At 46.1% G+C, this 25,240-nt stretch overlaps 1 protein-coding gene across 3 annotated transcripts; it reads right to left on the bottom strand.

Annotated features, from left to right (window-relative positions):
• Nucleotides 1-128: 128 nt before the first annotated feature.
• On the bottom strand, nucleotides 129-22,195 carry frmd6 (FERM domain containing 6). 3 transcript variants are annotated; one of them, XM_034562658.1, is made up of 15 exons: nucleotides 21,958-22,195; nucleotides 20,085-20,208; nucleotides 13,042-13,313; nucleotides 12,443-12,533; nucleotides 10,215-10,294; nucleotides 9,345-9,421; nucleotides 9,029-9,215; nucleotides 7,448-7,603; nucleotides 7,203-7,268; nucleotides 6,746-6,814; nucleotides 3,694-3,868; nucleotides 3,117-3,425; nucleotides 2,781-2,912; nucleotides 2,484-2,575; nucleotides 129-2,214 (listed from the first exon to the last, which is right to left on the bottom strand). In XM_034562658.1, exons 3-15 carry the CDS (start codon nucleotides 13,138-13,140, stop codon nucleotides 1,870-1,872), a joined length of 1,878 nt encoding a protein of 625 aa, XP_034418549.1. In that variant the 5' UTR covers nucleotides 13,141-13,313; nucleotides 20,085-20,208; nucleotides 21,958-22,195; the 3' UTR covers nucleotides 129-1,869. The 3 variants fall into 3 exon arrangements, with proteins under 3 accessions (XP_034418549.1, XP_034418548.1, XP_034418546.1); XM_034562657.1 differs by lacking the exon at nucleotides 20,085-20,208; XM_034562655.1 differs by lacking the exons at nucleotides 20,085-20,208; nucleotides 21,958-22,195 and having other exon boundaries at nucleotides 13,042-13,454.
• Between the last annotated feature and the right edge of the window lie 3,045 nt (nucleotides 22,196-25,240).

Below are 25,240 nucleotides of genomic sequence, written 5' to 3'. Positions count from 1 at the left end.
AATCCTCTCCTGGCTGTAGCTTCACGTTAATGAGAGCCGTATTCAGCTTCACGTCCACACATTTGTAATAAAAGTATTTCCCCAAAATGATGAACTATTCAGCAGAATCCAGTCTTTTTTCCCCCCAATAACTTAAAGGATCATTTTAACCAACTGAGAAAAGTTGTTTATAAAACCGTAATCATGTGGAGGAATAACCTCTGAACCAAACTGTAATCCTGTGGTCACGATGAAGCTCACGGTGCAATGTTTTCAATATCATGGTTGTATCTTTTTAAACAAAATCACAATATTATTCATATATAAATCAGACCAAGCGGTAACTGTGGCACTTTGAATCCGAGCTGCGTGATTTATGAGTACAATGTGTTGGTTTATTTAACCTGCAACAACCTCCTGTTGTGAAATAAGAGCCGTCAGCTACAACAGGCGCCAGTTCTTTTGAGATTAACAAAAGATAAAACCAGTATTTCTGGTTCATTCCCATAAACATCACCCGTCCTTAATACTGTCACATATATCCGCTTGTAATACTGAATGACATCGACCGCACGCAGATTAACTGTTCGACATACACAAGTCTGGACAGTTCATACAAAAAATACAACATGGAAAGAGAGGATGAGGAATAAAAATACAAATGTCACAAATTCCAGTTTTTAAAATAACAATGCATGAAACAAAAACAAAAAAAAGAGTGAAAAGACAACCGGGCCGAAAAAAGGAAGACGCCATCGTACGCATCAAAATGTAAGTTTTCTTTTTTCCGGGGGCCCCCGGCAGCCGAGCGGGCCTCCATTTTGTAGTTTAGATTACAAAAGGAAGCTTTCGTGGCTGCGAACTCGACGCGCAAGTCGGGACACGTAGGAACCTACTCGACCTCATTCCTCCCGGGAAAACTCACGAGACATGAAACAGGGTTCGAAAGAATCGAGTCTGTTGGAACGTTTAAGACGCTGGAGAACCCCCATTCGAGGTTTTTGTGCGCGCGACAATGTTTGTAATCTTTTAATAATAACGACGAAGGTTGATGAGGAACGCGTGATTGTCAAGGCGACGGTTTGACACCTGCATAGAGTGATGAAGGCACATCGGGATGTTCCCATGATTAAGAGTCCAGTCCGAGCAGGGGGGGGGGGGGGTTGGCACACTGCACTTCCTGCTGAGGTCAAATGAAGTGAAAGAAGTAACCAAGGCTGCTTCCTCTCTTAAGGATTATGGGTCCTCCCTCCCTCCCAGCGGGACTTTGCAATGTTTGTCGTCATGGCTACACGCCGAGGAAAAGTCGGACAATGTTTATTTCCACTTCTTGTCTTTGGTTCGTAGCTCATAGAGGTTTCTGTCCTCCAGAGAAGATCTTTGATGGGCCGCTCGAAGCCTCCGTCGTCCGCTGTGAGCCCACGTGCACACACGCACACACACACGCACACACACACACACACACACACACACACACAGTCCGTCCATGGCTTCTCGAAGCGGGCAGGCGCGACGCGTCGGTCCCCGGAAAACCAGTTTTGGAGTTTCGGAGGCAGGTTTGAATAAAAATGTCGTTTTAGAAAGATGACACGATCCCTTTTGTTTTTCCTTTCCACACAGCGGAGCCGCTCAGGTCCACGGTGTGAAGATGTCTCTGAACCAAGTGTCCGTTCTTTAAGTTCCCCTTTCAGCCAGAGTGCTCCGTGCTTGTTCGTTTAGTGTGTGTTAATTCGTCCGAGGTGGCGAAGTGAAGGGGTCGGCCGACTCGTCGCCGGCTTACTGGAAACCACCTCTTCTCCGTCGCTCCTCTCTCGGCTGGTTCCCTGGGGGCTGAAGCATCTCTACGTCGGGGCAGAAAAAGGTCACCGCGTCTGCTTTTTCTTCTTGCCTTCACACCACGAACTCCGGGACCTCTTCGCTGGTCAGATCCAGGGAGAAGTACTTGTTGGTTCTCTTGATGGGAAACGGGTGCTGCTCGCCGAGCATGCCGGCGCGCTGATCGGCGAGGCCCTGATAGCCGCCGCCGCCGTCGCCACCGCCACCGCCGCCACCGCCACCGCTGCCACCGCCGCCGTCGCTCTGCTCCTGGGCGCAGCCGAACGTGTAGCTGTGGGCCGTGTCCTGGCAGAGCTCCGCCCACTGCAGGCAGTCCTTCTGGTAGAGCCGGACGTCGTCCAGAGACTGGCTGTGTCGGTCGGTCGAAGGCTGAGGCTTCTTGCACACAGACGTCTGCAGCTGGAAAGCAGGAAAATCAACTATTACAAAAAGGAGCTGCAGGCGTGAAATGTGAACGGCATCGAGAAAACGTTACACCACCCTCTATTGTACCTTGAAGCTTCATTTATAGCCCCGCATTAGGTCGCGTGTGCCTCCAATGCTGAACTATGAATCAAAACCTACGCGGTATAAATGTGTAAACTTTGTGTACTCCGAAAACATTTTCTCAAGCGTTACTCTGAGCCCGTGGATGTTTTCACGCATTGTGCAAATAAAGTCAGAGTTACCTGCGGCAGCGACTCGATGCTCTGTCCTCTCATCTTCACGACCGTCTCAGAGGAGCTGGAAGTGGAGGAGCTGACGTCTTTTACGATCAGTCCTGGAGGAGAACAGATCACAAGACTCAAAGAATGAAAAGGATTCTCCCGTCTTCACTGGACCTGCTCGGAGATTCCACAGACAGGGACACCATTTTTTTTACGGCTTTATTACAACCCAGAGATGCTTCTTTACTACTAAAGAAATGTCTGCTACGTGTTCTGTCTGCACACGATGGGTCTGACTCAAAGTGCAGTCGTGTTTACCTGAGTACCCGTTGGTGGGATCGGGCGACATGGTCAACATGTCCTCGGTGATGTGGATGCACAGCTCCTGGTCCAGAACCATCTCGTGGAGCTCCTCGTAGTCTTTGGGGTCGTCCACAAGCATCTCGATCTCTGAAGGAGGGATTTCAAACACGTCAAAAACACATCACTTTCATCATCGTTTACTTCTACTCTTAAGAAATGTCTATTTCTTCAGTTAAACCCCCCTCATGTTGTATCGTTCTTATGATATATATATATATATATATATATATATATATATATATATATATATATATATATATTTTGGGGGATGAAACATGAACTCTCTCTTACCGTCATCGTCCAGTATGCGCTCCTTGCCGCTGCTCTCGATGCCGGAGGTGTGAGAGCTGCCGTGGCTGGTCGTGGACGAGCTGCAGGTTCTCAGGGGCCGGTGCGGCGCCTTGCCCGAGGCCCTGAAGCTGTCCGTCTCGATGCCCGAGGTGTGAGAGCTGCCGTGGCTGGTCGTGGAGTGGCGGGACAGGCGCTTGTGGTGGGACATGCTGCCCGCGCTGCTGCCGCTGGCTCGGGACCGCTTGTCCAGCTGGTCCATGTCCAGCTCCAGCGCATCGCTGATGTACGACTCCCTGTACTGCTTCTTGTCTGAAATCAGATCGTATCAGCAAAATATATTCATTCCATGTGCGAAACTTTAAAAAAAAAAAGTATCTTAAATTATAACCCTGAAAATTAGATGAGAGGATCAAAATGTCTCTCATGTCAGTCTAAAGCTCAATAAATTGACTGACATTTTGCAGAGAACAATATTGATCCCTCCACCTTTTGCCAAAGTATTAAACCAAAATCTGGAGGTTTGCAACTTTGATGCAATTTTAAATGCTAAAAACAATCTCAAATTGCCGGTAAATACCTTCGTTTTCCTCTAAGCGGCGGACCTGCTTGAGGACGGGCTGCAGGTTCATGTAGAGCCGGTGGCTGTTGCTGAGCAGCTGCAGGAGGTGGCGGGAGCGCAGCGGGCAGCCGGTGTAGTAGATGAGTTTACGGGCCGAGGGCAGGCCGTCGGGGAGGATCTCAAACTTCTTCCCCTGGGAGAGTGGGAGGAGGAACTAGTTGATTACAGGACTCTGGGTGGGCGGGGGCAATGAGATTATGAAATAGGACTTTGAATCGTGATTGAGAGCCAGAGAGAGGAGGAAAGTCTGTTGTCTAAAACTCCTCAAACACAATGGACCAATCAGTCCGTGGATCTGTTCTTCATTTCATCCGACAGGAGACCGGAACGGAGCATTTTTTTTGGAGGAAAAAAAACTAAAATGGTGGTTTCGTGCTTTCTCCCTCGCTTTTTTTTTGGGGGGGGGGGGGGGCAAAGGCTGGACCCCAATAACACTGTTCTCGTTACAGACCTATAAAACATCTTGGGGACGGTTGGGACGTTCAAAAGGCAACGGGGTGGGTTTGAAGACGCAAAGACCTGCACATTTCTGACCACAAGACTGAGCCGTGGTTTTACTTCACCAGAAAAGAAGAAGCCGGCCTATTCCGAGTATTTAAAGCGCGCACGTAGGTAGGGGAGCATGTCGTAGCTTTGTACTGTCAGGAAATGAGTCAAACTGACACATTTGCTCATTGACGGTGGTTTTCCTATAAAATATAATTTTGGTGGTGCATCCTTGAGGCTGAAAGACTTCCTGTTCAAACCTCTGGACCGGCAGGAAAACTCTGGGTGGGAAAACAAACCTCAGTAGTTTGTCTTCAACCTCAAACTGACTTCTACTGGCCACCAGTAGAAATCCTACTGGGATCAAAGTGGGAATGAGGCGAAGCTGGTTACTGCTGCAGGAAACCACCACCGTCCCTGGTGATGTCTCTTTGTACCCTCGGCTAGTTTTGATTGGTTTACGCGCCTTTTATCTACTGCGTGTTTATATATTCATAAGCATGGACATTAGGTTGTTGTTTTCCAGATAAGTTACACGATTCTAAAAAATGTCACATTGGTACTTCTCTGTGGGTTTTATGCATTATTTTAAATTGTTTAGAACTAAATTAAAAGTTGTAAATGTAGGATAGAGAAGAAAGATAAAAGAACAATGTTGATGATTAGTGCCATCAAAATAAGATTTATTGACGGTGTAAAATAATAAAGAAAGCCATTATTTGTCATGGTTTTTGGTTGATATTTAATTAAATATTGTTTGAGAAAGCGAGCCTGTTCCCTTCATCTTTCTGCCACATTCTTGTCATTTCGCCATGACAGTAATGATCAGTTTCTAAACATCCAAGTCGTAAATCAAACAATATGGTCGCGCTTGACAACCAAACAAACATAGACGAGCCGTAGATATGAGCCAAATTCCATCATTAAGGGAAATTAAATCCACATGTTATGAATATAGAGCTGCATTGGCAAAGCACAGTATTACATAACTAATTCTTCAGTAATACAACCGCATCTCTCAGGGTTAAACTATTCAAAGATCATTTAGAATTCAAACATGTTGAATTAATGTCTCTTCTTGCTGCTGGTAACTCGATTTCAGACCGAATCCACCCGGCAGGTTATTAAGAAAGGTGTGAAGACGCCGTACACGCGGCCACTCCATCTATATCCTCTGCTTTAGGACAGCTGGACAAGACCTCCCTAAAAGGCCACACACACACACACATCGAAAAAAAAAACTCCCCGCATCGCCCACAGGGCTGTTTCTTTAATCCAACAATCCATCAAAAAAAAAAAAAAAGACCAGCGTCAACCGGAGAGGCCGCTGGCGAGGTCGAGTCTCCGCTCCAACGTCACAAGGACTTCAGCTTCCAGCGGGATGAGATCAAACCCTCCGAGGCTCGAGGAAGCATTCACGCAACTTTGTTTTTTCCCTCTCAGCGTCAGAGAACACGGACACGCAGCTTTTTCTAACGCCGTCCTTCCCTCAAACCTCGATTTGAAGCGAGCGGAGAGTAGAAAATCCCCCTGAAAACCCCGGGGTTGCAACATCTGTTGTTTATTGACCCCGCCGCGCGTCCCCTCCGCCCGGCTCGCTCGTGGTGGCTGCAGCGGGGCGCTTGGAATGACGTGACCGGTGGGTTTGGGGTGGAGCGGAAAGCCTGTTATTCAGGAGAAGGGCGGGACCGCGAGAGAGAGAGGCCCTTCACGTCCACAGCGGAAAACCGCAGCGGTTCCCTCTCACGACGCTGCAGAAAGAAAAAAAAACACCGAAAAAAAAAAACAAGAACGAGGGAAACAGGACGTCTTTACCGTCGACGGTTGTTTTGCACCCGAATTAGGGCCCCGAAGATCACCGCGAAACCTTCTGGGACGACGAATAAGATCCTCTGGGGCATTTAAAGTCAACCTTCAATTGCAAAAAACGAAGAAGCAGCCGGAGAGTTAGAGTTGTTGTTTTTTTTCCCCGTGCAAGTGATGAGCAATAACGACCTCTCTGGGTTGTAATTAATGGCCGACTGGCGGTGAACGTGAAGCCGTCAGAGGGAAACGAATGTGTAGTCAGCGTCTCTCCGCCCTTCTGCGATAACAGAAACCCTTTTTTACGAATCGCATTAACCGACTGCTGAGCTCAGCTTAACGACGAGAGATTGAACGGGGACGATATTGATTGAATACATAAATTAAGGAGGTACGCATATTTATTTAAGGGACGGGTATCGTATGAGAGAAATGATGTATACGGTGTCTGCCCCTGTGTGTGTGTGTGCGTGCGTGTGTGTGCAAGGAATGTCTTCCCAAATCCCCGATTAGTTCCAGAGGCCTTGCAGGGGCCAAGATATAACATCGGTGTGGAGAAAGGAAGCCTCGCGTAGAGATTTCCACGCAAGAGCAGGGCTTATAAAAACATCGCCATAAGCCGAGGGATGCTCGCTGGAAAAAGTTAAAAAAAGTTAAAAAAGAAAAAGAAAACTGCAGTCGTGAAAAAGAGAGATGTGTCGCGCCGGTGCTTCGGTCTCACCACAAACACCAGTTTTCCCACGTTGGTCCAGGGGAAGTCGTACAGGAGTTGCCTCACAGAACCGACGTTCTTCGACACAGAAGCACAGACACAGGAAGTCGATGAGTACACAACATAAAATCGCCCACTTTAGAAGTTACGTTTGTCCAATACCAAAGACCGAAAGTGCAGAAATATGGTTTATTGTCTATTTGATTATTTACACTGTTGATTACTTTTTTTTCTTCTGAAATCGCATAATCGGCTTTAATATATTTTAGAATATAATCAAAAGATGGCCCAGTCGACATCTGACAATATTTTGTTAACAGAGACTTACTTCTTATAATAATCTGATTTAAGACTTTTATTATTCAAATCAATGACGGCTCTCATTTCTGGAAATACGTCAATCGAGGAAAAGAAACAGCAAAAAACTCGTCACGACCTGCATCGTTACGTAAGAAACGTGGATCACCTGAAATATTTGGATACCGCGTAAAGTCAGTCCCAATGTCAGCGACGCCTCGACTTCCTTCTTGTCCTGTAGAAAGAGACGAGGTCAAATACGTCGCGTCACGCCTGACATGGTAGAATATAACATGAAATATAATGCAGTCAATGCATCAGATGCTCTCTTAGAAACTAGCAAAGCAACAGGATGCATTACGCCAGACAAGAACGAGAGATATCCAGCGCACACACCTGCGCTCCGCCGCTCACCTTGTAGAGCCGGTAGTAGTGGACGGGGACGTCGTCGAGGTGGGCGCATTCCTTGATGTACTTCAGGTGCGCCTCCGACGCCGTGAGAGCAAACTGGTCTTTGTGCATGTTGGGGATGTGCCTCAGGATGTACTCGCGGCCGCGCTTGGCTATCACCTGAGCGGGGAGCGAGAGAGAGGGAGAGGGAGAGAGAGAGAGAGGGAGAGGGAGAGAGAGAGAGAGGGAGAGAGGGAGAGGGGAGGCGTCAGGCTCGGCTGCCTCAAAGCTGCACAGCACAGTTTCAGCACGCTTTGGCGATGAGGCTTCCTACAAGATGTCGACCCGGAGAGACCCGGAAACGCACTCCCTTATGCTCTGCTTTTGGCTTTTGGGGATTTTTTTAAAATTTTTGTTTTTCTGTGTGTGTGGGGGTGGGGGGGGTTTACTGTTGGGTCGCCCTCACCATCAAAACAATTTCCTGTCACCGCCAGGTTTTGGTTTTTTCTTTCGAAGGGACGATAAAGGAGGCGAGAGGCTAATTACAGGAAGCGGGGGGGGGGCAATCAGACGGGTGTGGCGGTCGCGCCAGCCTGAGCTTCTTTTTTTTTTTTTTTTAAATAAATAAATAAAACAACAGCGTTTGCTTATTTCCGGGGACCAAAATAACCGTTGTGCCCCAGTTCTCTTTGTCCCACATGCTCGGATCAGGTCAGTGAGGAGGAAGTTGGCTCCAGACCCACGTGCTGAGCTCACCGCCGGGCCACCGGGCCACCGGGCATCGAACACACCCCGACAGCCTCGAAGCACAACGTGACTGCATGTTTTATGTTTTCACTTCTCAGACACAGACGTTTATTTTGAGTTTTCTTTAAGCCACTGATGCCACTGTGCATCACTGGAGTATCAGACAGACTTACCACAGAAGGGTTTAACGGCCTAATACGTGTTTACTTTATGATACTCATACTTTTAAGCTTCTTACGTGTGCCGCACCGGAAGGCAATTAAAATAATAATACAACAGACACATAACTGGGGGGGCTTCTTCGAGCTTCTTTTTTTTCCATTTCATTTTCCATTGTTATCTGATGTGTTACAGGCAGAACAAGCTATATTAGAGAGCTCTAAACAGCTTTAGTAAAACTCCTAACAGCAAGCCGTTGGAACAGTAGAAAGACGAACCAATGGGCGAGTTACAATGTTCTGTCATTGGAGACTTGTGGGTTTGAGGAGAGCATATTAATTGTACTTTAATAACTTGTAATAATTGTCAAAATCCCTGTAGATTTCATCTATTTCTTTTAAAAGGCCTACATTATCCATTCAAGTGAGTTTGGTGACCAGTTCAACATCTCCTTTTCCGCCCTGCCACAGCATGATAAATCAAAGTCCTAACCATGGAAATAAAGAAACCCCGAAGCCACGAGAGCAAAGTGTACATTAGCCACGAGCACCCAGACACAGCCATTTAAAAAAAGAGCCCACATGTGTCCAGATGTGTTTAGGTGTGAACAGGCGGGATGAGGGCGAGCCGTCGTGAATCATGTCTGATGGGTTTGACCTCGCGGCCTCGCGGCGTACGGTACTCGTTGGACACACTCACCCACGGAGGGAAGTAGGCTTCTGGTTCAAAGTACTTCCCGAAGTGCTTGTTGCGTTTGAAGTTGCCGAGGTCCGCCTGCAGCGCGAAGGCCGCCAGGAGGAAGTAGGCCTCCTCCCTCTGGATGCACTGCGAGAGCAGCACCTGTTTCCTCAGGTGCCAGTAGTAATAGTACCTCGCCGCCCGGTCACTGCAGAAGAAGAGGAAGAAGATAAATCACAAGTTCACTGGTGTTGAACCGCTCGATGCCAGAGCAGTCGGCGCAGGTGCTTCATGTCACCTGCAGGTCGTTTACAGTCAGTTGAGAGGCTCTACTCGCCTGATTAATCTCCCGTTCTCAACGTAGTACTGAGCTCGGAAGTGAATGATCATCGGAGGCCCAAACTGGTCGATGCCCTGGAAAAGAAACACGCGGAAATCCTTGATTATTTTCTAAAAACGAGAAGAATTCAACATTAAAACAAACGATCTTGTGATCAAAAGGACAAAAAACCGCCACATGACTACAAACGGCAGCTCCGCGAGGTAACATCTAAACGACGTCGTTTGTGTTTTCTCACCATGCTCGACGTTTGTTTACGAACGTAAAAAAAAAAAACAACGTCCCAATGATTTGGGTTGTGGGACTTGAACGTAAAAAAAAAAAAAGGACGCGACTTCCCGTCCTGCAATCGATATGGTCCACATAGAGAAGAGACCTTTTTATTCCCACTTCAAGTGAGCAACAACATCTAGATTCAAGATTCAAGATTCAAGATTTGTATTTGCCATTTGTGCCTGGACCAACAGTTCAGACACATTGGAACTCTTATGCAGGGCTCTCCGAGTCAACGTTTCAGAAGTAACCTTATAAGAAAGAAAAGAAAAATACAAAATATAAAAGAAAACACTATACAGAAGGGTGGTACGATGTACAAGGAGGTGCTAATATCTACAGTTTGGGGTACAGTTTTAAATGATACGTGGAAGGGAAGAAGCTGTTGAAGAAGAAATCTACCTGACGCTGAAGTTGTTTTGGATGAATCTTGTGACTAGAAGTCGGGGGATCTATTAAACCCAGGTTTGTGTCTTACAGGTTATGTGAAACACTAAATCCTGCCTGGTGCAGCGTAATAATGGAGACTCCAGGCCCTCCTCTCACTGTGAACCCGTCGACTGAAAGTCAATAACCCAGCGCAGCGTTCCTCACCTTGCTGGCTTCTCTCTTCCATTCTTTGGGGCAGTATTTGGAGAGCTTCTGATCCAGCTCCATATAGATGTGTTCGTTATCTGTCAAGAGGAGGAGAGGAGCACGTTAGGTACCGAGGCTCGTACTGCGTGTCAGGGGGGGGGATGGACGTATAGGCACTTTCATGTGGATGCAGCACGGAGAAATCCTCCCCGCCCCCCCATCCTGAATGTGCTGCGTTCAAAGACTCGAAGACTCAAAGCCTCAGAGCCGTCACATCAGACAGCTTTCGTCTGCCAGTTCCCTTTGTGCTCGGGAGTCTCTGGCGCTCCTTCTCATTTCTCCACCTCGGGCCCGTCGTGCATTAATCTGCTCCTGAAGCGACGCCTTTTCACACGAGCTGCCGTGACGACGCTCGAGTTTCTATACGATGGAAAACGCCTTGAAGATATCGGAGCGGGAGCCCTGAATCATCAATGCATTGTATTGTTTGTTCACATTTGTAAACGGCAAAGAAGACTTTTACTGCGACAGGAATTAGGTGTCAACACTGTTCATAAATATGACGTCCCGAATATATTCTGATTTGTTTTTCGTCACGTTAGAAAATAAATAAATAAAACCAGAGAGACGTTGTTTCCCCCCCCCCGATTATAGTAGAGGTCAATTTATCTATTTTGTTTGTGGTGCTTGAGGAATCCAAACATGACATTTAATACTTAATAGCAATGTCTGTAGCTGCTGCTCGGGCTGACAAACACACACACGCACACACACACACACACACACACTGGTAGACGCCAACGCTGTTGTGTAACAACTCAATTAACTGAGACTAACAGGATCCATAACTCGACATGAGCAGACCAGATTACTCATTACTTGTTGTTCTTTTAACACACTCCTGTATTTTGTTTATTTATTTTGTGTACACTCCTTGAGTGAATAATACTGCGACGTGCTTTCTGACAATTGAGGCGAAAATGGAAAATGGCATTAATGAAATTAATGACATAAAAGTGTAAAAAAGCAAAGTTGTGCAATGGCGGATCTTGTTTATTTCAGTATTGTAAAATCTCTGACCAGTGGTCGGTGGAGAAACGTACTTTTTAAAGGTTTAAGGGAACTGAACATTGCACTTACTATTTGTGCGCGCTTTAAAATAGAAAATCGTGTAAACATAGATTCTGACAGATTGCATGAAATAAAAAAAACGACTTAATTATATAGTTGCTATAAAATGTGGAGGGATGTCATGAGATGTTTGGATGAAAAGTAGAGCAACAAAAACCGAACCATCCGACTTTGCTTTAAGGCTGCAACATTCGCAGATTGTTATCCTCGTGAATCAAATGAATCATTTGGTCTCTAGAAGCCAGTAAACAGAGGGATTCTTGTTGTGGGTCTAAAAACACTTTGAACCTTCACATTTAAGAGTGTTATTTTGCAGATTCATTTGGAAAAAAAATAGTTTTCTGTTGACCGACTAACGGTCCCAGAAAAGTACATTCCTGCACTCATCAACGTCGGACATATTGTTTGTTAAGTGTAAGCCGTGTCTGGTGTGGACGCTCCGGTCGGGGGGGACAACGGGTGACGCACGGGGAACCGGGTGGCCTCTGTTTGCCTCGGGGGATTTCACGCGGCTCGGACAAGAACGTCAGGAATGTCCCCCCTCCCCAATCAGACCCGTTGGCTCCTGTTCAACTGACCTGCCGGGGCCACCGTTGGCTCATCTGGAGGCCAGCTGTCTTTGTTAATTTACTCTCCACCCCCCCCCCCCCTCTCTCGCAGCCGCCCCCCACATCCGTGACCCGCCCGTCTGGCTCGCCGCGGTGACTCATTCTGTACGTACGGCTCTCGCCGTCCCGTCACCATAACATTTTTTGCCTCGCTGCACAATGGGAGCCAGTCATGACGGACAGGCCCCGTTACCTGGGAGACCGCCATGACATGGAGGTGAGAGATGCTACGTTCAGGGTGCATTCCTGGTCCTCAGACAAGCTATTGGCCAGTTAGTGTTTTTACGAGGCGCTCTTACTCTTTCTGACTGACACGACGGAACTGGTCAGTCTCCACTTGAATGAAATAATAATGAATTTAATTTATATTAAACACGCTTAATGGATATGTGAAGTGGCATAAAATAACAGCTGTTTCGTTCAGTTGAGAGGGAAACAAGTTCAATTATAGATCATCATATCACACAAAGAAAACAGCATACGGAAACAGAGATTTGTTTGTCTTACTCTGAATAACGCTGAGTCCAAACAGGTGACAGTCCTTCAGCCTCAGGAGGTCACACACCTGGACCAACAGTTCCTGGCACAAGGTCTTCACCTGGGGAGGAGAGGAGGAGTCTGTTAGCCGTTATATATTAATGACACAAACATAAACAATGCTCATGTTTGGTGTGCATCTCGTGTTGTTATGAACCACAAAAATGTATTTCAATTAATGTAGGAAGTGAGCAACGATGAAAAAAAAAATCACATATGAAGCAGTTATTATAGAATGAAAATGAAATAAATCAAAACATCTGTTAATTTACAGAGATTAAATAACTGCCTATGGGTTCTCCAAAGAACAGTTTCATAAGTAGCAGCTGACAGCTGCCAAAAAACACCGACCACAATTTATTATGAAATTAAAAACCTCTCAATGCTTAGCTTAGCATGCAGACTGGAAACTAGCCTGGCTCTACCTGGAGGTTATACCAAACGCACTGATAACATACTATATCTCATTTGACTCATTTATACATAAAAAACTAAATGTTATGGTTTATGGTAACGACTTCTTAAACATTTTCAATCTGAGAAGACACATTGTTTCCATTCGCACTCACGTTGACGATGACGTTGAGCGTGTCGTCGTTGGGCAGAAAGACACAGACACAGCGGCGGTCCTGCATGGTTTTGTTGTTGTGGAAGGTCAGTCTGTTCATCTTCGTGTGGCTCGGACAGGACAGGCCCCTCCGCCTGCTATCGGGGGGGCTCCGGGCCCTCTGATGACCACCAGCACCACCGCCCCGTCCCGGCTTCAGCTGCAGCCCAGTACGGACGCACCAGCACCGACGGGCTCGGCAGCACTCACGGGGCGGAGCATGGGGGACCCGAGCTGCAGTGGAGACACGGAGGAGAAGATGAAGCCGGTGAAGATGAAGCCGGTGAAGATGAAGCCGGTGAAGATGGGCCTTCACGTTAAAATCATGCATTTTGTTTTGACGATCTGAATTATCAACGACTCCCGAGTGAACATCTGTCTGCAGCAAAAGACCTTTAAACTTGAACTTTGGGGGACTCGACCAAACCAGAAACACAACAATGCAGCGAAATAAATCAATGTATGCCACGCTTGACTTCAACAGCTGTTCAGACAGCTCTGCACAGGGGTTTAGATGTCGACTGGGTGTGACTGGAAACAGCTCCACATATCCCTCCTGGCTTTGTTGGTCTCTGTCGACATGATTCTGGCTGTTTGATTTTAATTCTTCACTGTCTGCTGGAGTCAGACTGTGGCTCTGTGTTTGGGAAATGCAAGTATTTAAATTGCCCCTATATACAAAATCGATCCTCTCGTTTCGTGGTGGTATTGTTTTTTAAATAGTCTGTTATTATCAAAGCAGTGTAAGAGAATCTTGCACACAGATTTCTTGTGTTTAGAGATTCTGACTTTATCCACCTGAGCCCCAGTCAGGTGAAATATTCACACTTCTGCTTCTGTTACATGACAGCAATGTGTTCCCTTGTTACCTTTCTCTCACACACACACACACACACACACACACACACACACACTAGAGAGACAATATACACACACACACCTCAAACATTAACGGTTGTCCTGAGAGCAGCGAATCGCTCACAGCATGACAGCGAGCCCGAGGAGGTGTGAGCCGCCCGGAGGGTGTGAGAAGTCTCAGAGCAGACAAAAGGATGTAAAAGGAACAATCACTCCAGATTATCACTCCTTCCTGGGGAAAGTCACTCACCTTGAAGCCACGTTGTGATTATAATCAGACGGGATGGACCGCATTACAGAGGGAGGAACGATTAGCATTTGAACAGATTCAATTAGAGGATTAAAGGGTTCATTCGCAAGTTTGCAACATAGAAAAGTTGAGGAGTTCCCACGCCATTACTACACCGCTGCTAGGATGAGCAGAATAAATATAAAAAAGGTTAAAGAACTGCTTTAAAATACGTAAATCGTTACTTGAACAAAGCATGCAGCAGTGGAAACCACAGGCCGATAACGGCTGCAGAGTCAGGAAGTGCTTTTTGGGGACCAAGTACCCATTCACTACGCCGGCTGTCGACGTATAACACTGCTTTGTTGCATCGGAGAGAGGAAAGCACTGCGGGGCTGAGCGGCCGTAAACACACACACACACACGCACACACACACACGCACACACACCGTTGACACGCAGCATCAGTTCTCATTAACCACTCGGCTCAAGTCTGCTGACGAGCTCCCTGCGCTGCGGCTGACCTTGATTAAAAACACATCCCTACTGCACCGTAAGCACGCGTCGGATGCACCGAATATATCCACGTGAACGTGTTCCGGTGTGTGTTTTCGGGCTTATGTCAGATGCTCCAGCGGGGGTTAATTAGAAATTCTAAACATCTAATTGGGTGTCGCTTCTCTGCATTAAATCCAGAAAGCAAACATGTGTACGCACTTTCAACCGTACCTTTAAACTCGATAAATGGCGCCTTCGATATTGGCTTTAAGGTGACGACATGAGCGGGAGGGAACTGTGTCTGTTTCACTTCTTACCCGATGATGCGACACAATTCTATTCTAAAGAGACTTATAGGCATTTTTCTTAATAGTTTAGGCAGTTTCAGAAATGACTTGAAAACGGTAAATGTGCATTTTCCAAGAACAATTTGTCCTCTGAAAAAAATCTGTGTAAAAAGGTGGAAACATTCACACATCCAGTTGAATCTCCCCCGTAGGAAGGTTAATGGCCCTAGAAGTGGGCGACGCCTGAAGTCATATCGTGTTGCATTTTCAGCCAGAAATATGATCCCCCGACTTCCACGCACACACACACACACACACGCCCCACTTACGACTTGTTTATTACATTGTTGGACTTGGACGCCTGAGACGCCTGAGACGGGGGGGGGGGGGGGGAGTAACCCAGACAGAACCGAGTACAGTCATTATCGATGGCGTTCAAGGTCGATTGTGTCATGTCTGGTCTAAACATGAGGCATCGCCACAGAGGGCATGTCCACCGCGAAATTAAAGGGTGGGTTCTCTTCCCCACTGTGTGAGGGAAGAGAGTGCTGGATAATGAAATTACTGCTTCTGCCCCCGCCTCCCATTTTGCTGTCGTGCAAAGTGTGATGCAACACCAGAGTCCGTCTAAAGCAACACACACACACACACACACACACACACACACGAGCGCGCGCACAAAGAGCGGCCAATTGAGCTTCCTCCGGCCTTTTTCCAACAGTGATTCTGTCAACGTGGCAAACCTCAGAGCCAGCAGAATCCCACCCTGGTGCACATAAAGGGCCTCCGTCACCGCTACGCCTCTCTCCTTCTCATTCTTTCCCTCCTCCCCGTCGACATCAGAGGGGTGGAGAGAGTCTCCTACGTCCAACTGTTGGACGGTGGAACCGCACCATGGAAAAAAGAAGAAAAAAAAACTTGTACTGTGCTTGGAGAGGAAAAAGGAACTGAGGGGTTTCAGAATAGCTTCAGGTAGAGCCTTGTGTCACAGCCGGGAGAGAGAACAGAGAACAGGGTGGATGTAAACACAGCGGGGAGAGGAAGCTGCAGTGAGGGAGATGGAGAGAGGCAGCGCTCGAAAGGCTTATGGCACGAAAAAAGAAGAAGAAAAAAACCCCAAAAAACTGCTGCAGTCAGGAGAATTCCTCGCGAACATCTGCTTCTCGTTCCAACAATGGCGGCCTTTGATTCCCGAGGCACACACACACACACACACAACGGGCAGCGCCGCCGCCGTCTCCTCTGACAGCGTCCAGAAACCTGGACCGGCACACGTGCACTGAGATCTTTAACGGTCTCAACGAATTTGTTTTGGCTTCGCCTGCGTCCAGAACGAGATATCTGAGATTATTGAAGCCATTTTCAGGCAAAAAAACCCCCGCCGAAGATCAGTTGGTTCGAGCTTCTTCGTTGTTAGTCTTCGTCTTACGTGACGGTAAAGCGAATATCTTTGGGGTTTTCAGACCAAACAAGACATCGGAATTTGCCACTTTGACTCCGGGAAACCAATCGATTAATTTATTAATCGAGCGAATGATCAGCTCATTAAGTGAGAATGAAAATAACCGTTGAGATAAAAACTAACCAAGCGAAACTTATTTGTATATCTTTTAAAGAACACTACATGTCCCCCAAACCTCTGAACAGAACCTGTGAGCATTTGACACTTCCAGCTGATGCAAAGAGTACTAAAAAGTGATGGTACTGTTATGGTTATGATGCTCATAGGAGCTATGAAAAAAAAAGGCTTTACAATGGTCGTGGGTGCGTTCAGCAAATAGGCAAAGCAAAAAGATAAATAAAAAATGCAAAACAATCATATGGAAGGAAGCCTGGGCTGCAGCCGCTGACACACACGGCCCCGCTGAAATATTTAAAGGGCGCCCTTTTAAAAAAAGGGCACGACTTTTATAAATAGTGCCAACAGGCTGGAACTGAATGGGAATTTCTTCTCTTTGTTTTTTTTCACCCCTCAGTTCGCCGCCAAGAGATCCGTTTGTTCGGCTGACGAGTGGCTCTAAATCACATTGGTCACAAGATGGCCTGAGCCTCTGGGTTGACCTACTGATACACTTAAAGGATAAGCCGAGCGCCAACCAAATAAACAGGAAGAGGCACGAGCGTGGGGCGACACGCTCGACTAACCAGAAACGATCAATTACGGATCGTTTCTGGCTCTTCGGGGAAGTGGACGACATTCACGGAAAAAAAACACGCTCATTTGTGTATTATGCTTGGCAAATAAAAGTCTTTATGACTCCCATAATGTTGTCTTACATTTGACGTTCGCTGCCGTCAACAGATGGCGTAAATATACAACTGTGACCGTGATATTAATAGAGCCTGGAGGCATGTTTAAATACCTGGATGCTCTGTGTGTGTCTTTAAGCCTAATCTGAGAGGCAGAGGGACAACACACTGCACTATTTAGGACCTTGATTCCCATGATCCTTTGCTCCATAAGATAATCTAACAGATATTTATCTCTTTCCACCGAGCTAACAGGGAGCATAAACAATCTGTTTCTGGCACAGAGTCAAACTAAAAAGTCTGAGAACCGCCACCAGATTTTCAACGACCTTTCTCAAGATCATGAAATGTAGGATCTGAATTGTGGTTATTATCCACAACAATATATATATATATATATATATATATATATATATATATATATATATATATATATATATACTCTTTCACGCTGAGTGTAATCTACATGTTTGCTCATACAATCTGAATTGTAAGACATACAAATCCAACATCTGAGGAGTGAAATGCCTGCATGTCCTCCTACTCCAAATGTCACGCTCATTAACCCCCGGAGGTCAGGCCTGCACACAGCATGGCACTGTGATGCCGTTATGTAATTCACAGAGAGAAGCCGAGGAACTGGATGGTGGGTGGCCTCAGGCTGAACCGCAACCCGCATAGTAAATGTACATTATCTGAATCCACTGGAGAGGCTCTCTCTCTCTCTCTCTCCTCGCGTCATTTAGCGGTTGACTTTCATTCGTCCTTCGTCCAGAAACGACTCCGGATTGATGAATCATTCTCCTCCTTGATGGAGATATAATCATGAAAGCGACAGCGAAAGTCTTTTCCCCAATGATAACCTTCCCAAACGCCGACGCGGCGGCTTCTCTGCCAACTGGCCAGGATGAGCCGCTTGTTTAAAGACTTATGGCACCGGAGGGATGTGATGGAAAGACGTACCGCCGCTCTCGTGCCAGTGGGAAACCCTTAGGGATGGGTATCGTTGGGGTTCGAACCGTCTCCAGTCTGCATGGAGATACTGGTCAATATACTGGATGATGATATTCACAAAGAGTTATTTTATACGTCCGATTACAGTTGACAGGAAGGTTTCTAAAGTGGTGACCTGTGCTGTGGCTGGGATTCAGCACTCCATGGATGATGTAATATAAAGTATAGTTTAGTGTAATATACTATGCAGATTCAAAATGATTAGGTTATTAATCCAACTTTTTCTCTGCTTAACCACTAATGAGATTGGTGAATCGCATAAAGTAAGAACAAGATAAAGAATCAACTTTTTCACTCACGTCCCTTTTTAAAAAATACTCCCATCCTTTAATAAGTAAGGACGGAAATAATATGTGACAAATATGTATCAGAGAGCACAAGAAGCAAAGTTCAAAACTCAGCGAAGAACAACTTAAGCTCGGGCACCTATGGAACAAATTATTATTACAACATTCATAACATCTGGCTTCCATGTGGAGTGAGCGCGAACGCACACACACACACACACACACACACACACATCTCAAACCGCCGACACTGCCAGGACATGTTAGGACAGAGCCAGCAGTCGCTCCCTTCCCTCCCCGCCCAGCAGCCGGGGCCGAGCATGAGTAACCCCACAGAACTAGAACTAGCAATCGCAGGGCAACGCACCACGGAGTCGTCAACCCGGCTATTACGCGTGCTCGAAATAGAGCGAGCGGCCTTAAAGCAGAGGGTTAAACAATGAGCTGCAATTATAGCAAACCCCAAACCAAACCCTGTTGTTTTGTTTCTTTCCGTCCCTTCTTGACGGTGGCAGGTGAGTCCATCCGTTACCAGACATGAGGAGTCACATGACTGCAACCTGGTTAACTGAAGTTCTTTGTGATATGTCACTTGTTATTGTCGTGCCATTTATTGGAGAGGCAAGAGGCAAAGTCAAGATAAAAGTCCACAATTCATCCGACGCCAAAATCCCCAAAAGACTCACAATTGCTCTGCAACCGAGGTGTAAATATACTGCAAGGAGGCGGAGCTACTTCTAAACTCTGGTATCTGGTGTTGCTGACCCAGGACTGATCCTGGGTCAGCAACACGCCTACCTGCAAACCAATCCTACTAAAATCAACAAAATATCCCACAGGAAGCCCGAGAGCTGAAGTAAGAAGCGCAAGATAAGCCGATAATATCCTTGGGGGGGAGGGGGGAGCTGGCAGGTTAAATCTCTCTGGTCCACTTCCTTGAAAGGACTCAAGCTTCACTAAGAAGGCCAAGTAAGCAGAGGGGGAGAAAAATAAATTACAATCCAAGGAAAATGGGTAAAAGGGAGACCAATGCAGGAAGAACTGACACATTTTCTTTCCTCTTTGGTGCACTTGAGACAGGGATGTGAGGAGTCATGCAACATCCCTGCAGTTGCAGAAAAGGCATGCAGCGACGACGTTGTGCATCAGAACGTGAATGAACACAGTTCCATACATGGTTAATATATATATTTTTTTTAAACGAGGACACCTCTTTGGAAATGTACTTGTTTTTCAACAACCTCTCCTGAGATACACGGTTTGCATCCAAAAGCAGCCGAACGGACCAGATAGCGGGGAGTGATACGAGTGGAGAGCCCCCGGGCGGCCGTATAACTTACACCAAGAACGACATTCGCCCAGGGACACGCCCACTTATAGTAGACCCAGTGGAGATAACGCATGCCTTCGGGTGGGAGAGGAGATAGAGTTTCTCCTTCTTTACGGCAATAACATCCACCGCCATTCCTCAGCTACACGTGTCCTCTCGCACCTTCTCTTCTAGCAGCGTGGTCAGGTTTTCCTGGGAGAGTTTTGCATAGCGTGTGGAGACTATTATGTAAAAAGGAATATAACAGGTTACCTATATGTGGCACCACGGATGCTTTTACTTTCAGCTCAGGTGCTGCGTCCGACAGTTTCTGTATTCACGGCGTAGATTCAGCATCAGAGAGAAAGCCAGCCCCCGGGCTAAGGATTCAGCTGAGCTGTGGATGCAGAGTTTAATAGAGGGAGTCTGCTCGATTCAGAAGAACAACAGACTCGGGGCACTCATTGAAACGTGGCTGTAACAAGTAATGTCATACGAGTGAAAGTTAAAAGTGCAAGAACAAGATACCAAAACATGGTCCTGTGTGTGTGTGTGGGTGGTGGGGGTGGGGGGGCAATTAAAGGCTATCCCATCAGGCATTCCAACACAGATGCATCTGAATGAGTCACCGGCACGCATACCAACCATCTTTGTTCACACGTTTCCTTTTTGTTTCCTATTCAGGCAGCGTTCTTCCTGTCCAGACAACACCTGCACCATCTCCCTCTCTCTCCCTCGTTCACTTTGTTTCAACACAGAGCCAAGACAGCGTGGCAATCACAAAGGCACAAGTTGTTTTTCTTCCCTTTCCACCCCCACCACCCCCCACAGCTGGAGCAGAGACCCGGCTGACATCTCACACACGCACACACACACACACACACACTGTGTTCCTGGGAATGGGCCACACAAGGCAGCCGATTAGCCAACCGTGTGCACTGGATGAGTTTCAAGTGTAAGCGAGCCATACAGGGGGGGGGGGGGGACTGATAGTGTCGGCCAACTCTTTTGCTTTCGTTGTACCAACGTTTATTATATGGCTGTATTATATTATTTACAACCCTCTTTATAACTTGGCAAAGGCCACGGGACCCAAGTTGAGACAGCAAAAGCATCCTCTCTGTTGAAGTGCACTTGAGCAAGACACACCGCCTCCGATAGCCCCGAGGAGTGCTTAACATCTGACATCTGACGGAAAGAGAACACATTTGCTTGAGAGTAAAAGTACTGTGATAGTGCACAGCATGGGTCGCCCCAATCTTATGTAAAAATAAATTCTATAGCCTAAAGCCTTGTAGAAAAACGTGAGGATTCCCATTGCCCCTTTTCCCTGATTGCTGTCTGGTCTAATATTAAACAAGAGGGGGGAATTGTTGACATTCCTGAGGACTAATAAAAACCACTTTGCAGAGGTGTTCAATGGGACAGAAAATGGTGGGGATTTGCAGCTGTGAACAGGGTCGTTTTTGCAGGGGTCACACACACGTCATTTTGCGCCAATCAAGACGTCCGCTTTGCGGGACTCGAGGAAGCTGACATCGTGGAGGAGTGTGTGTGTGGGGGGGGGGGGGGGGGGGCACTGCACTGTTGGCGTGGTAATTACACAACAATAACACGGGAGGAATGTGTGCTAGGTTTCTGATAGAGGTCCTGTAGCTTTCACCGCGATGCGAACCTAACACGACGGGAACGACATCTATCTCCGCTTCTCCAAGAAGGGTATTTGATGAAGTTCGGTAAAAAGTGGGGAAACATTTAAAGTTGCAAATCCCTTAAACATGTGTGTGTGTGTGCGTGTGTGTCGTATCAAGTGAAGACAAAGTGGCGCAACTAGCAGAAGGAGAAACAATGTAGCGCTAGTGGGTTATAACCCGTACTCGTATTTCATGGCAACATTCCCAGTGAAATACTCGGGCAGCATCCCCCGTTCGCTTTGAAACGACTCAAACTAATGCTCCTGCTAACCCGACACGGACGTCACGTTAACGTGACGCAAACGCGACTTGATATTCAAAACATTTTAAAACGGATTCGAGGCGCCTCTAATGACGTCACATTTGAAGAGTGTTAAAGGATGTTCTTCTTTTTTTTTTAAACTCGGGATTTCAAAAAAAAAAAAAAAAAAAAAAAAAAGCATCAAACTCACCTTTCTTTTTTTTAAATGAGAAAACAAACTATTCCTTTTCTTTTTTTTTCCTCTCTCTTTTTAAGTGTTAATCCGAACGGGTTACTTTGGCGTTCTTACAGAGGGAGAAAAAAAACAACCAAAAAACCAGAAGGAACGGAAATCCACAGATTGGAAAGACCTCAACAACTTCGGGATAAGTGTCGCCCTTCTTTCCGCCTTCGACTGGAGCCACATTCTGTCCCCGCTGGAGCTCTAACAAGTCCATAGGAATACATGTGCGGCGGGTGGGAGCGAGGAAGAGTGGGCGGGGGGTCAGGAGAAAAGAGGAGGGTTTTGTATCAACGACGCTGATAAAATAAAATTAGTTACAGGTAAAGAATGTAATTTATTTTCCACAAAACTCACGCAGTAATTTACTTCCCCTTATTAGTGTGTGTGTTTCCTGCCCTATAATCTCGAGGATAACTTTAACCACCCCTCCAAACGAAATCCACACTTGGTATCGCCCACGGCTGCCTCTCATTCCATTCCTCCCGACTGAGCTGGACTGGAACTCTGCCGCATTCATTTTGGAGAAATAGTAGCGGCGTCGCCAGTATGCCAGTATGCCTCCTATGTATTATAAGCACGCTCGGGGGAGAAAAAAAACAAAAAAAATTTTGAGACGAAGGGGAGTTTATTTTTACGTCTGCCCAAACACTCTGCTGCAGCTGGGTTTCTTTTTATATGACCTTTTTTTGGACCATTATGAAAAATGTAGTAACCACTGTAATACATCTTTTCACAAGGATAAAGGAAGGACACCCAAGTCCCCCATTATAAGAAACCTCAATCATATGAGACATACAATCATCATAATGCATACTACCATAGGATGACTTTGAACTTAATGAGAAGTGAATGTTTTACTGCCTATATAAAGGCATACAAGTTGTGTTGGGTCAAAGTCAAATTGGCTTTCAATCAAATGTCAGACGTCAAATGTTGTTAAATAGCGTCAATTGAGAGACGAGAATTCACATATAATATGCACATCATGTCTGCTATCGATTGGCTTATTTTAGAATCAGGTTTATTTCCAAGAATGCTTCACATACAAGGATGTATATCTCGGTGCATAACAATACACAAAAAAGCACGACAAAATTCAAGAATCATGAATATCAAAGAGAAAAAAAAACAATGTGGAAAAAAAAAGTCGTAAAAGTTCACAGTTTTGTGCCGTATAACAACATCAAGGCTATTGAATCATTGATGTTCTATAATAAACAGGCTGCGTTTTTTGTGTGCTTCTAATTAAAAGCCAGCAAGTAGAAGGAAAACTAGGAATGTGGGAATCCGAGAGGACGCTGTGATACCAAAGTGACGCCAGCCTTACATAAGTAGCAGGAAAGTGAGGCTCTGAGTGGACACCAGCTGGGCCTTGATAACAAATAAACACATGCCTCATCTCCATGTTTATTAAGATGAATTCCTTGTATAGTGGACCCTTGTGTTTCTTCCTAAAGCCCTGTCCTCCCCATTCATGATGTCAGCCATTAGTTGACACGGTGACCTGTAATTAGTGCTCGGGGGGCCCGGTCTCTGCTCAGAAAAATGCTTGTCAGATAGAAAGAAATGGAGTGGCGAACATGAAAAGGGGTACGGAAGTGTGCCTGGTCAAGTCAGGATAAACCCCCTCTGGCCCAGAATGCACACGGCTTTGAAGTGACATCAGAAAGGGAACAACAAAGCCTTACCAAGAGACCATTATCTTCAAAAACTAAAGAAAGAAAAGAAAAGAAAAGAAACCGCAGTCCACAAATCCTCAATCCCGTGGATCAGACACCTGATCGGGTTACTTTTCATGTTTGAAGCTCAGAAAAGAGTCAACACGTAAATATTAAAAGTAATTTGGTGGATGAGTGGGCGTGGCATAAAGTTAACGCAACACATTCAAACCAGTGTCGTTCATTTTGGATGAGCAGTTTTCTCTCTTTCTCTCTCTCCGCCACTTCCTTGTGTTCAAATAAAGACTCTGTTCAAAACACAGCAAATAAACTTTTCTTAACACAACCCAAAACCACTGTAGCGAATGGCAGTCTAAATATGACACATGGGACATGATGTTCAGCTTAACCCCCCCCCCTCATACCGCAGAGTGCTTCCAGTCTTTTGTCTGCATCTCCCCGCTCTTGATTTGATTAGTAGTCTCTGGTCGGTGGTGGAGGTGCAGCGGGGAGCAGGTTGGTTTTTGATTGTGGGCAGTATCTGACTAATTGAAATAACTCCCTCTGTGTTTCTGTCTCCCCAGGGGAAGATGAGCAGCCCCCCCCCCCCCCTCCTCCTCCTCCTCCTCCTCCTCCTCCCCTCACCAGACTTCGGTCATCATGGAAAGTCCTTGCCATCAGCCCTTTTCCCGGAGCTCACTGTGACACATGCAGCTCCTCGCTGCACTGACACACTGAACGTTAAAACACAGAAGTTCTTAAAACCATTCATGGGCGACAACCAGAGAGGAACTATTCTACATGGTACACCACCGTAGAAATTGTACATATTATTCAATGAAACTTATAGATGAGCAAGCAGCGTGTGGTCCAGGTGGGCAAAAGTATGTGTACACCCATATATATATATATATATATATATATATATATATATATATATATATATATATATATATATGCCCTCGATGGACTGGCGGCCTGTCCAGGGTGTCCCCTGCCTTCGCCCTATGTCAGCTGGGATATGCTCCAGCACCCCCGCGACCCTAATGAGGATAAGCGGTATTGAAAATGGATGGATGGATATATATATATATATTTATATAATGTATTTATATAAACAGCTTTCACTCTTCTGGTTTTCTGCTTTCACAACATTTTGGAACGGGTCCGCAGGGATCATAGTCAAGATGATGCAACCGTCCGTCTATTCAGTTGGAACTTAAATGTTCTGTGTCGACAATTACTGAATTTGGAAGGTTCTCTGAGAACAAATGCATTCCTCAGTTTTACAGGAAACTTCATTTTGTTCACACGCTGCAACAATTTCTGCATATGTGAACTGAACTTTGATGACCCCCCCCCCCCCCTGAACTTTGATGTTTATTTTCATTTTTTTCTTTGCCTTTCAAAAGTTTGCCGCAGTTTTCAAATCTGACAACAACGAGCATGTAATTTTGGAGTTTCCCTTGGCAGCTCGGACGTGAAAATCTAAGACGTTCAGTCAAAAGCGCAGCAGATGTTGTGTAATTGTGCTCATTTGGCGCTCTGTTGACAACACATGCCAATCTCACTGAGCGATGTCGGGTCAAGTG

The sequence above is a fragment of the Cyclopterus lumpus genome, chromosome 22, assembly GCF_009769545.1.
Source record: "Cyclopterus lumpus isolate fCycLum1 chromosome 22, fCycLum1.pri, whole genome shotgun sequence".
Taxonomy (NCBI): domain Eukaryota; kingdom Metazoa; phylum Chordata; class Actinopteri; order Perciformes; family Cyclopteridae; genus Cyclopterus; species Cyclopterus lumpus.
Note: the sequence above shows the minus strand (reverse complement) of the source record. Positions and strands in the feature narration are given on the sequence as shown.